At 42.5% G+C, this 13692-nt stretch overlaps 1 protein-coding gene across 5 annotated transcripts in view; it reads right to left on the bottom strand.

Annotated features, from left to right (window-relative positions):
* Window positions 1-4317: 4317 nt before the first annotated feature.
* Window positions 4318-13692, bottom strand: part of LOC124005826 (pleckstrin homology domain-containing family F member 2) — a 31919-nt gene continuing 22544 nt past the window's right edge. For 4 of the 5 annotated variants that reach the window (XM_046315420.1, XM_046315418.1, XM_046315421.1 and 1 more), the window contains one exon: window positions 4318-7931. In XM_046315420.1, the coding sequence (XP_046171376.1) occupies window positions 7174-7920 (747 nt within the window). In that variant the 5' untranslated portion in view covers window positions 7921-7931 and the 3' untranslated portion in view covers window positions 4318-7173. The remainder of the gene's footprint in view (window positions 7932-13692) is intronic. The other variant, XR_006833696.1, reaches the window with a different exon arrangement.

The raw sequence follows: 13692 nt of genomic DNA, 5'->3' as shown, positions 1-13692 counted from the left end.
TGAATTTGATTTACTGTATTTCTATAGAAATGATGGTACCCCAATTATCTGCAACAGCTTCACTCTTGCTGATCCTGGCATTATTTGACAGTCACCTGCTATGCAAAATGTTTGAAAACAGCAGAGGCATCATTTAAAATGTGTGGGGATGGTTGTACTGTAAAGTACAACATACTCTTGCCGTTGTACCTCCTGTGTTCAGTTAGCTATGATTTGTCATTGGGAAGCACTGCTGATTACACAATCATAATCACGGTTACTATTATTATTCGGTTTATTAATGGTCAATGCATTCTTTTACAAGTTCGTTCCATTGTATTTCTGTCAGTGAAGAACATCATTAAGGTCATAATTGCATAGCTGAAGCTTTTCTGACAGCTATGTGCCCTCTTTTTGCATTTTTCTGCAGTTTCTATGGGGGTGCCACAGGGTTCAATTCTCGGGCTGACTCTTTTCTGTATGCATCAATGATGTCACTCTCGCTGCTGGTGATTCTCCTTTCCACCTCTACACAGACGACACCATTCTGTATACATCTGGTCCTTCTTTGGACACTGCGTTAACTAACCTCCAGACGATCTTAAAGGCCATACAACTCTCCTTCCGTGGTCTCCAACTGCTTTTAAATGCTAGTAAAACTAAGTGCATGCTCTTCAACCGATCGCTGCCCGCACCTGCCCGCCCATCTAGCATCACTACTCTGGACGGTTCTGACTTAGAATATGTGGACAACTACAAATACCTAGGTGTCTGGCTAGACTGTAAACTCTCCTTCCAGACTCACATTAAGCATCTCCAATCCAAAATGAAATCTAGAAATCGGCTTCCTATTTCACAACAAAGCATCCTTCACTCATGCTGCCAAACATACCCTCAAAACTGACCATCCTACCGATCCTAGACTTCAGAGAAGTCATTTACAAAATAGCCTCCAACACTCTACTCAACAAATTGGATGCAATATATCACAGTGCCATCTGTTTTGTCACCAAAGCCCCATATACTACCCACCACTGTGACCTGTATGATCTCGTTGGCTGGCCCTCGCTTCATACGTTGCCGCCAAACCCACTGGCTCCAGGTCATCTATAAGTCTTTGCTAGGTAAAGCCCCGCCTTATCTCAGCTCACTGGTCACCATAACAGCACCCACCTGTAGCACGCGCTCTAGCAGGTATATTTACATTTACATTTAAGTCATTTAGCAGACGCTCTTATCCAGAGCGACTTACTCACTGGTCAGTCCCAAAGCCAATTCCTCCTTTGGCTCTTTCCTTCCAGTTCTCTGCTGCTAATCACTGGAACGAACTGCAAAAATCACTGGAGCTGGAGACTAATATCTCCCTCACTAGCTTTAAGCACCAGCTGCTAGAGCAGCTCACAATCACTGCACCTGTACATAGCCCATCCAACTACCTCATCCCCATACTGCATTTATTAATTTATCTCGTCCTTTGCACCCCAGTATCTCTACGTGCACATTCATCTTCTGCACATCTATCACCCCAGTGTTTAATTGCTATATTGTAATTACTTCTCCACCATGGCCTATGTATTGCCTTACTTCCCTTAACCAACCTCATTTGAACACACTGTATATATACTTTTTCTACTGTGTTTGTTTATTCCATGTGTAACTCTGTTGTATGTGTCTAACTGCTTTGCTGTATCTTGGCCAGATTGCAGTTGTAAATGAGAACTTGTTCTCAACTAGCCTACCTGGTTAAATAAAGCTGACTTAAAACATTTAATTTTAAAAACGGTTCTCTAGGCCTCTTTCTTTTGAAATGTATTTGACATACATTATTGAACTGACTTTTGTGGGAACCCAACAGGCATCTTCCTCAAGTATGTTCATGCATTTCCTATAACAGCCATCCCTATTGAAACAATGCACCTCTGTTTCCGATGCAGGGTAGTTCATCAGACTCCACCTTGACAAGGCAGGCAATTTGACACAACAATAAGGTCATTAATACCTGTGGAGCGAAACAATGGGACTTTGTGGAATGAAACATGGAACACGTACAGCTGATTTTCAAAACAGCTTTTCTACCTCTGCTCATTTGAATCAGTTTTTCCATACACAAGCGGTGTGAATAAGGTACTCTCAGATAGAAAATGAAAATGAGTTAATATAGCATTTTATTGCACCTCTCAGTCAAAAAGAAAGTAGAAAAGGAGAACGCCAGTAGAAGGAATCCCAACCGTACAGAGTTCAAAACCGCTGCAAGAGGATGTAAAGCATGTGTGGAGTAACCTGCCTAATACCCACCAGCCTCATGTGACAATGTCAGTTTCTGTTCTCAGTATGAACACTGTGACTTGTAGAAGACTGCTAGTCACCTACATGCGTCCAGTTTAAGCGTCTGCCAGTAGGAAGCGCTCTGCAGCTTTTGAAGTTACAACATCAGGACCAGCCATCGCTCCAATCTGTAAGAGAGCAGTCAATCACAAGCAGTTCTCACTTCTACACCAAACACTCCACGTAATGGTTGTTTGTGCATTTATTGCATGTTGTTCACAGACAACGTGGTCTTGCTTCCCCGCTGATCTCAACCTGACCTGAGCAAGTACATCTTGCTTTCTTAGTGGCGTTAACCTGCCACATCCCACTGGCAGCTAGCTTAATCGATACCCCTTTCCTCTTCCTCCACTCCATGAATCTTTGGTTGCCGACCTGCCAGTGATAGAGGCCGGATGGACATCAGTCCTGATGACAGACAATCAGGCTGGGAGCCATTTCCTCAGCTTGATGTCGTAGGTTTTAAGCAATCAATACTTATTTTTCTGAAGATGTTGTACACAATTCTTTTGCCATGTAGGGGCTGAATCCCCCCCCCCCAGCTTGGACCATCAGGGTTGGTTGACCCCAGTCAATAGCCTTGACATAATTTTAGTAAGAAAATTCTGAAGATGTATAACTACCACAGGTTTATAATGGTCTGATAAATTAGTCAAACTTATACCATCTGCAACATTACCACAAAAATCACAAGTATCAACATACAAACGCTAAACGTTTCTCAATGGGATTAAAAATATATATTTTCTGTGAAGTCTCAGTAAAAACTCAATAGCACTGAAACTTCTCCCAGACAGAGGTCAAAGTTCAACAGCAGGTCATAATCACAGCAAGGGCCAGGCTGCAGCCCTCTGCGGTTACCATGGGAACTGTACAATGGAGATTAGCCAGGGGCTGTAGTGAGCGGGATTTGGGCTGGATGGTGTATCGGAGGATTTGGGGCTAGATGGTGTATCGGTTGGATTTAGGGGCATTTAACCAACTGCAACCTGAAAGTTTTAATATACCTGTACCTGCATGGAGGGGGACAGTAAATTACTCCATAATAAAACATTTACAAATTGCACTTGTTAGACAAGTTAAGCTTCATACATCATGTATTGCTTCAGGGAATGGGATTGGAAAATGTGACAACCATCCCTATAATTTTTATTTGACTTTATATCAAGACACCACAGGCTTAGTTGAGGGCATCTTGATACTTCATCAGAAATGTATGAATGTAAGATGTAAAAGCGTCTGCTAAATGGCATATATTATTATTATATTATTATGTCAAATAAATAAATGAAAGGACAGCTGTGAACATGGCATCTTCAGAATGATTCAAATAGCTTTCAGAAATGGTGCATTTCTTTCTGAATGTTTAAAAAAAAACAATTTGACCCCCTTTTCTCCCTAATTAGTAGTTACTATCTTGTCTCATCGCTACAACTTCCGTACGGTCTCAAGAGATACGAAGGTCATGCGTCCTCCGAAACACAACCCAACCGCACTGCTTCTTAACACAGCACGCATCCAACCCGGAAGCCAGCCGCACCAATGTGTCGGAGGAAACACCGTGCACGTGGCGACCTTAGTTAGCGTGCACTGCGCCCGGCCCACCACAGGAGTCACTGGTGCGCGATGAGACAAGGACATCCCTACCTGCCAAACCCTCCCTAACCCGGACGACGCTGACTTAATTACTAATGTTAAGATCTGCACAAGGAAGAAAGTTAAAAAATACCTTCTCAGAATGTTCTGGGCTTCTCATTGAATCACTGGACAAACAGAGCTTGAAAACTGCACTGAGAGCAGTTTGGCTGCTGGATTATGGCATGATTGTTATGAGCACTACATGCCATGTGACTATCAGGCAGCCTATGAGGTCATGGAGCAGTCAGTTCTCAGCTCCCCGAGAAGACTGTCGCCACCACCTAGCAAGCTCCCTCTAAACGCCATGGTAAATAGTCATTCCCCTCTGAAGCCATGAGGACTTTTTTTCCAACAAGCCGAAGAAGACAAGACAGATTTTAGGCAATATGTTATTTTATACATATATATTTCAATTGAGAAAATTAGTATCTAACGATGATATGCTGTATTACATTCAGGTTTAAGCCCTTTATTAAAGATGTTTTAAACAAGAATTTAAATCAAAATCAAAATCTGAGAGAAGACAAAAACGTCACCCGATAGCAATCGAGAGAACTTCAATTCCATGAGACTTGAGTGTTTAACAAACCACACCAGATAATCAGGCAAAGAAAACGAACTCAAAACAGTATGGTATGCTCTCTTTCAGAAATCTCACATTGTTCCCTCAGTTCTGTGTTCAGACATCATTTTTGCTTAATGGGTGTACAATGTTAAATCTCAGGTTGTGTAGGTCCCCCCTCTCACTCTCCTGAGGTGATATCATACAGGAAATCCAGTCCTGTCAGTCTACGGTCACAGGGGCACTGTAGCTCTTGTTTACGACCTCTCTCCAGAGAAAGAGTAAAGTGCTGGTGTTTAATCCGGTCCATACATGAAGACGAGACGAGCACAAGAGACCTGAAACAGCGGCATTTGTATAACTGCATAGTATACTGTACAAAACAAATCCCAAATACTATACAAATATACAAAATCAAACAGGATTAAAACAGTCATTTCAAAATATTCATTAAGTGAGGTGAAAGAAGAAAAACAAACGTGTTAAGGAAACTACAGATTATGGTAGGATTTGCGTTAATATAGATGTGCCCAATATCTATAAGTAGGATCAACAGCACAACTTGCTTAAGTGAGTATAATGATAAACCTTCAATAGAGTGAGTGATGTAGTATTTTGAGCATCTGCTTCTTCAACAATACAACCTGATAATCAGAGACAATGGGGTAGGAGATTTACATCAAAGTACTGTATGACGTCTTATTGCTTGCCAAAGAGATGGACTTGTATAGGGTTCTACAGTTACTTCTTAGAGAAGCTAAAAAAATAAAAGGAAAGAAATGATCCCTTTTACCAGTTCCGTCACTCTGAAACACACACTTCTCAGGATAAACGTTCCATTTTACTCTGAAAGACTGCAAATTAGTTCCAAGTCTATGCCACCCGTGAGCCTGACTGCTTAAGTGTAAAAACAAGTTGCTTTAAAAAAGAGAAAAGATTCCCATGGAAACACAGGACAATAAACTATGCCTAGACAAAGTGAATTAGATCTGTCTGGCCCAGAGTGTAAAACCTGAAATGGTTAGTGCATTTCGCGTTCGCTTCACAGCGTGAAAAAGTGATGGTGGTTGCGGGTAGGTCATTGTTGGTCCTCCAACAAGCCTTTCACATGTCAGCGTCAGCTGACACAGACTGGCCATACCTTATAGGGAAGCTCAGTTGGAAGAGGGACAGAAGGGGGCAGGGATGGTCTCGGTTCCTCTGAGAGAAGTTGATGGTAGACACTTCCTGTACGTTATGCAATGATATCCCGTTCTCTGTGGTCAGGCAAGTTCAGTTCAGCTTTATTTTCTGACAGGTTTCTTCCAGGATACCCTGGAACTGTGAGGGCAGGTTAGGAAGCAGTCACATACTGAGGAGACCAAAGTAAGACAATGGGCTGATTTCCTGATCATCACAGGTCAAGTTTCTGCTCTCACAGCACTCTTGAGGCACTCAGTGGAGACTCCAGCCAGAAACTTGCCAAATACTCTAGATGAACCAAAACCCATCTCCAACACTGGACAGTACCTTATAAAGCATGACTGTATTTTTAGGTGCATGTTTTCTTCTCTGATTTAGTAAAAAATATCAGAAGTAAAGCTTTCTAGTGCATCTACACACACAATGATCACACAAACTTCTCCCTACAGCCATTATTCAACTTAGGGTTATACCGACAGAACACAGCCTCAAAACAGAAGTTACAGTACTAGGGTCTGATGCAATATCTCATTAAAACAGTCCTGCCCAGACAACTCACTTTCTCAAAAGGCACTGTGTGAAAATTAAGGTCTGTGTGAGGTACATTTTTGGGATGATTGACTATGTGCATTTCAAATACATGCCATTACAAGTTAAGCTGTGGAGAAAAACTTCAAAACTGAAAGTTGGCCACCACTCTATGCTAAGACACACACCTAGAGGAGCTTCACCATACAATTGTAAAGCTTTAGCCGATTTGTCATAAGCAACTAACTACAAAAGACAACATATCAGACTGTTCACGTTTCTGGCTTTGATACTGTAATCATTTGAGAGGTTAGTTAAGGAGGGGTTATTTATGTTAGAAAATACTGAAGCAGTTTAAAAACCGAGAAAAAAAAGCACCTACAGGTATTTTACCAGAAATATTTAAAGGGGTAGGTAAGACTATGTAAAGTGTGACTGAATGCTAATCACTTCTCCCCGCAGAAATATCAGCATTGAGGCATGTAAACACACCTCTTAAGGTTCATTGGTAAAAATAAAAAAATAAAAAATAATAAGGGGAAATTAAATCAAGAATGTAATAGAAGCAAGGATGACATTAGCAGAGAGGACAATGAGAGGTGCTACATTACTCCTAGCATCATTCACTCCTGTAGTGAGGTCCACTGTTTAATGGAGAACAAAGAGGATGTACTATGGAGCATGCCATACAGGAAGCAGCCATACTACAAATAGTGTGTGGGATATTTTTAACCGAACTTACTACAATTCCCATCAGGCATTTCACTATATTATCGTTAAAAAACATTTATTTCAGCAAGAAAAAAGAGAATGTTTCTTCAAAACACTGCTGTCCAATGAATTAATCTTCCTACGCTATTTTTAAGCTGTGGAGGGATAAAAAAAAAGTAATTATTAGTGGAATATTGCTAATTGATTACTAAAAGGGGAAAGATGGAAGGCTGTCAGGTAGGCCTTCCTCAGTCACTGCTGTCCTCCTCATCTTCGTCGTCCGACACGTTGTTGAACTTTGACCCTGACCGGCTGTAGGAGTCCGAGCGTGGGCCTAAGCCCATCCCCCCTCCTGCAGAGGCCAGCTGCAGGTAACAGAACTCACACACACGCACCGGCTTGGATGACTGGCTGGGCAGCAGGAACTTCTTGTCAGAGCACGGGCCACAAACCACATAACCGCACTTGCGGCAGTGGTGGCGGCGGCTGAGGGGCGTGAACTTGATCTTCTGGCAGCGCATGCAGAGGGTAGCCTCTGAGTCTGGTATCCAGACGGCGGCGTGCTCGCCAGTCGGTGCCTTGCCACTCTTCTCCAACAGGTCGCCCACGCACTTGCCGATGTGGCTCATCCACTCTGACTTCTCAGTAGCGGTGGCGGCGTAGACAGCGAAGGACTTGGTGGGTGTCTTGATGAGCCAGCCATTCCGCAGGTCGCCCTCGTCAGCCACCGTGTCGATGGTGACGCTCTCCAGCGGGATGATGTGCTGCTTGTTGTACTTCTTCTTCTGGATGACAATGTTGCCGTACACCAGGATGTCGTTGAACAGGAAGAACTGGCGCGCCTTGGGCTTCTTGCGACACAGCTTGGTGAGCACACCCTCACCGATGAGTACGCGGCCCGGTATGACCAGTGGCTGGCCCGCCGCGCCGAAGCAGCCCTCGACTACCTGGATCCGCTTGGAGTTGGCCTCGCTGTTCGCCAGCCGGTCCACCATTTTAGCCTCGCCTGGAGCAGACAGGGAGGAGGGAGAGAAAAAACAATTGTGTTTTAATTTTTAGCAAATACCCCTTCAAAGCTGCGATACAAAGATTGAAAGTGGGAAAAAAAAGTGTCATCCAGTTCATTGCATTATAAGAATATGAAAAGCGATATAGGAAATATTTGGCAGGCAACACAGACGCGTTTCAATAGAGAACTTCTAGCAAAATGTCCATGGACTAGGCCTCTCATTTAGTCAGCTGCTTTATTAACTTAAGACTCACTCAAAATGAGCATTTTTTTTGTTGAACATCCTACTCCAAAATACATGTTGTCTTCCTTTAAAATTCATCTGAAAATCAAGGACAGTTTAATTTTCTCTCTTAATCTCAATGACATCACCAGACCATTGTATATTAACCCAAAAGGTCATTTAACTAGCGTAACGTAACTCTTAGCTAACAATTATTAAATACATCTATTAATAAGGTTGGCCATCTCCATTTTGAAGTAGTCAAACGTTTTTCCTCTACTACTTCTAGGAGTTAGTAAACAAAGTGAAAGAGTGCATATTGCCACCTGAAGTGTGCAGTTTGAACAGGTATACATTTACTGCCACCTGCAGTTATGGAATGTTTTCTTACAAGTATAATTCATTGGCTGATCCCTCCTGATGACATGGATGGAATTATGTGGTCCTTCCTTTACTCATAGGAAGTCCCACCATGCTAACTTCTTCAAAATGGTGAAAGTCCTCAATAGCGTTGCCCATGCTAAAACAGATCCTTGGGCACTAGAATCCTCTCTCTCTCTATGGGTTGGCTACACTTCCAGGATTACAAATTACCTTGGAGGTTCTCGGACGAGCTGATGAAAATCTGAGGAAGATATGCAACTTGTTGTGACTTGCCACTCTGATCTTAAAAGCGTATCTTGGCAGAAATATGTATTTTTTTCAGTGGCGGCACCGCTGCTAAATGATTTTAGGGGAAAAACTGCTTCAAAGAACGATGAACACACACACACTTAGTATTAACGCCCATCGTCCCCAAAAACAGATCTGGACAAACATTTTAATGAAGGTTGATAGCTGCAGAATAACGGTGTCCACAAAAGATGGGTGTCAAAATCAAAAAGAGTTTAATATGGGTCTTAAAGGGATAGTTCACAGAAATTACTAAATTATGCCCTGTAAGCATTCGATAGAGAAGGTATAACAATCTGCGCTTTGGTTTAGTTTGCCTGGCACGGTTTCCACATGCTAACATTGTGGCATTTGAGGCACAAATCCCACTCAAGTCATGGGACCGATAGCTTTTTTCACACGTCATATCCAAATTATCTGAAAGTATCTCACATTTATTGTAAAGCTCAATAAAGTCACTTGTTGATGCTTTAAACATGAAGCACGAAAAACGCTAATATCAGTCCCATGACTTGGAAAATGTTGAAAGAGAAACCAAAGCATGGATTGCTGTCATACCTTGTCTATAGACCACTTAGAGTAAGGAAACCAATATGTAATTTGGGTGAACTATCCCTTTAATGTACCAGTAGAGAATTTCACTGTGACATTATATTCTAACAGGTTCTGACATACCAGTAGAAAAACCAAGCTGCTTCTATCTAACTTTCCTAATGATGACATTCTCCGTTACTCGATCGCCTCCTTAACCTCGCTCTCTGCCCAGAAGACACCATCGGTCTCCCCCAATCTAATTCCCTCGCTCTCTCTATCCTGAGGACACCTCCATCTGCAGCTTCACAGAACCATGGCATGAAACCAGAAAGTCCCATTTGCCCAAGAACACTAAGGTAACCTGCCTAAATGACTACCGACCCGTAGCACTCATGTCTGTAACCATGAAGTGCTTTGAAAGGATTGTCATGGCTCACATCAACACCATTATCCCAGAAACCCTAGACCCACTCCGATTTGCATACCGCCTCAACAGATCCACAGATGATGCAATCGCTATTGTACTCCACGCTGCCCTTTCCCACCAGGACAAAAGGAACACCAACGTGAGAATGCTACTCAATGTAGTGGAGCAGGTTGAGAGCTTCAAGTTCCTTAATGTCCACATTACCAACAAACTATCATGTTCCAAGCACACCAAGACAGTTGTGACGAGGGCACAACAAAGACTTTCCCTCCCCCAGAAGACTGAAAATATTTGGTATGGGTCCTCAGATCCTCAAAAAGTTCTACAGCTGCACCATCACTGCCTGGTATGGCAACTGCTCGGCCTCCAACCGCAAGGCACTACAGAGGGTAGTGCGTACAGCCCAGTATATCACTAGGGTCAAGCTTCCAGCCATCCAGGACCTCTATACCAGGAGGTGTCAGAGGAAGGTCCTAAAAATGATCACAGACTCCAGTCACCCTACCGCATGGCAAGCAGTACCAGAGCGCCAAGTCTAAACACAAAAGGCTTTGTAACAGCTTCTACCCCCAAGCCATAAGACTCATGATCATCTAGACAAATGGCTATCCATAGTCACTTTAAGACTACCTACATGTACATATTACCGTGACAAACCTGTACCCCTGAACATTGACTCTGTACTGGTACTCCCTGTATATAGCCTCGCTACTCTTATTTTACTGCTACTCTAATTATTTTATTTTATTTATTTTTAAAACTTTTTTCTTAAAACTGCATTGTTGGTTAAGGGCTTGTAAGTAAGCATTTCACTTGAAGGTCTACCTGGTGTATTCGGTGCATGTGACAAATACAATTTGATTTGATCCTGCAGCTCATCCTCCTGATTCATCTCTATCCCAAAAGGTAGATGCTCCCCTCATCTCTCTCACTCTTTGGAGTGAATCCAAAACAAGCAAAGCAAACAGACATTTCTCTGCTGTGACCCAACTTTGAGCAAAGGCACTGAGTGGGAGCGTGTAATTGTATATTCATATACACTACCGTTCAAAAGGTTTGGGGTCACTTAGAAATGTCCTTGTTTTTGAAATAAACCCGTTTTTGTCCATTAAATAACATCAACTTGATCAGAAACACAGTGTAGACATTGTTAATGTTGTAAATGACTATTGTAGCTGGAAACAGCAGATTTTTTATGGAATATCTACATAGGCGTACAGAGGCCCATTATCAGCAACCATCACTTCTGTGTTCCAATGGCACGTTGTGTTAGATAATCCAAGTTAATAATTTTAAAAGGCTAATTGATTATTAGAAAACCATTTTGCAATTATGTTAGCACAGCTGAAACTGTTGTGTTTAAAGAAGCAATAAAACTGGCCTTATTTAGACTAGTTGAGTATCTGAAGCATCAGCATTTGTGGGTTCGATTACAGGCTCAAAATGGCCAGAAACAAAGTATTTTCTTCTGAAACTCATCAGTCTATTCTAGTTTTTAGAAATGAAGGCTATTCCATGCGAGAAATTGCCAAGAAACTGAAGATCTCGTACAACGCTGTATACTACTCCCTTCAAAGAACAGCACAAACTGGCTCTGACCAGAATAGAAAGAGGATTGGGAGGCCCCGGTGCACAACTGACCAAGAAGACAAGTACATTACTGTCTAGTTTGAGAAACAGACACCTCACAAGTCCTCAACTGGCAGCTTCATTAAATAGTACCCGCAAAACACCAGTCTCAACTTCAACAGTGAAGAGGCGACTCTGGGATGCTTTTCTTTCAAAAACAAGGACATTTCTAAGTGTCTCCAAACTTTTGAATGGTAGTTGTAAGTCAAAGGTAATTTACATTACATTACATTACATTTACATTTAAGTCATTTAGCAGACGCTCTTATCCAGAGCGACTTACAAATTGGTGCATTCACCTTATGACATCCAGTGGGACAGTCACTTAACAATAGTGCATCTAAAACTTAGGGGGGGTGGGGTGAGAGGGATTACTTAACCTATCCTAGGTATTCCTTAAAGAGGTGGGGTTTCAGATGAGAAAGGCTGCATTTGCCCTGTAGGCCTGGGGATGGTACCTTGCAAGAGGGACAGACTTCAGTTGTTTGAACTGGTGATGCACACATGAGTCTCATGCATACGATACTAAAGGCACATTATTTTTGATCACCACAATCTCAAATCAAGCATACAGATCCGCATACACATAGCCTACTCAACTATGCCATCTCTTGATGTTGATACCAAGACAAATTCAAAACATAGGTAAACACACCGCTGGCAGATCTCTAATATGGAGTGGTTTCACTCGCAATTTCACTCCCACTTGCTGCTCTGGGATTGTGCTAATTAGCAGCAGGAGCTAAGACTAACATAAGCACTGGGGCGAGGCTACAGGCAGGGAGGGCACACGGGCTCACAGTGATCTGTGCATTAGCCATCTAGCCCAGAGTGCTAACACTATTGACAACAGGTGATATGAAGCCATAGAGTACAGGGCCTTATGTGCCACTGCCGGGGTTGGACATTATTTAGACATATTAGCCCTGTTAGTGAGGCCTCACTGCCTACTGCCATGACGACAAGCTTCAGCTGCAGTCAAGAGGAAGATGAAATCTAGAGCTGGGCCTGAGAAAGAAAGAAAAGAAAGAGAAAAAAAAAGAGATGAAGGATTGTGTCAGGGGAAAGAAATCATAGGGAGTTAGGTTAAGAGAAAGATACAAGACTGCTTGGTCTCTTCATTGGTACTTAATGCCCAATAGAAAGAGAGAAGGCCTAAACCTTTCAACACGTCTGATTACAACAGATGATCTTGATCTCGTTACACTGTAAAAAAAAAAAAAAAAAAAGCAATACTTTGCGGTGTTGAGGCTGCATGGAGGCATCGATTCAAACACCTACATGTAAATGGAAAAAGCATACGAGGACACTGACATTCAGCATTAAAGTGTGATGCTCTGCGCCCACCGGGTTAGGCGTGGTCATTTTCATCTGAAGGGCCCAACATGTTGGGACAAAACCAACTGCCAACCCTGGTTGTGACTGAACTACTGTGACTCACCTCTGCAAAGTTAAACACAGAGAGGAAAGGGAGGCCTATGCCATTTCAGAGAAAAGTGCTTCAGAGTGAGGCTAAAGATTTTGCATTAACTTTATACAGTAACAGGCCTAACATGTCTTAGGCCTATAGTACATGTACTGCTTCAGTGGATTGAATAGATTTTGTTCCGAAGATGCAGATTCCAGCTCTCATCCAAAATAACAGCATAATGACCTACAAGACATCAGTCTCACTTTCACGCCGCCTCCTCTTCAGTGTGACACGCAGTAAACAGATGGGGAAGACAGAAAAACATCTCATGTCCTTTCAGCTAAGCTCGGGTCATACACCACCTTCAGCACAACGGGTCAAACAGGGCACTGCCTGAAAGAGTAAGCACATACGGACTGAATTAACTTCAACCTTGTAATGCTATAGATGTGCTGCTGTCAAATAGATTAGGGTATACAGGGTCCACTACCTAGTATCGAGTAATCTCGGAAATCCATAACTAAAATCCCAAGAAATCGCAAGATGCATGATTGCAGATGCTCGATTAAGTTCCTAGGGCAGACTAGCTAGAAAAGACACCAGAACGAGGAGGGGAAGCAGAGCTGTAGCTCCAACCACCTCTCCTTGCAGGTTACAGGCCAGTTTATGGGCCAAATGTCCCCTCCCTGAAATGTTAACGATGAGCACACCTGTGAAATTGTGATTTGTCCAAATGATCAGTGACGAAAGAAAATACGCACTGGAACAGGGTAATTACTCGTCAGTCATCGCATCAAACACGTGTGTATGTCCCCGAAAGATTTAGTACTGTTATTGGTAATGACAGATTAAAGACTTGATT

The sequence above is a fragment of the Oncorhynchus gorbuscha genome, linkage group LG19 (genome assembly GCF_021184085.1).
Source record: "Oncorhynchus gorbuscha isolate QuinsamMale2020 ecotype Even-year linkage group LG19, OgorEven_v1.0, whole genome shotgun sequence".
NCBI classification, from domain to species: Eukaryota; Metazoa; Chordata; class Actinopteri; order Salmoniformes; family Salmonidae; genus Oncorhynchus; species Oncorhynchus gorbuscha.
The sequence above is the reverse complement of the archived record's forward strand: the minus strand, read 5'-3'. Positions and strand labels throughout refer to the sequence as shown.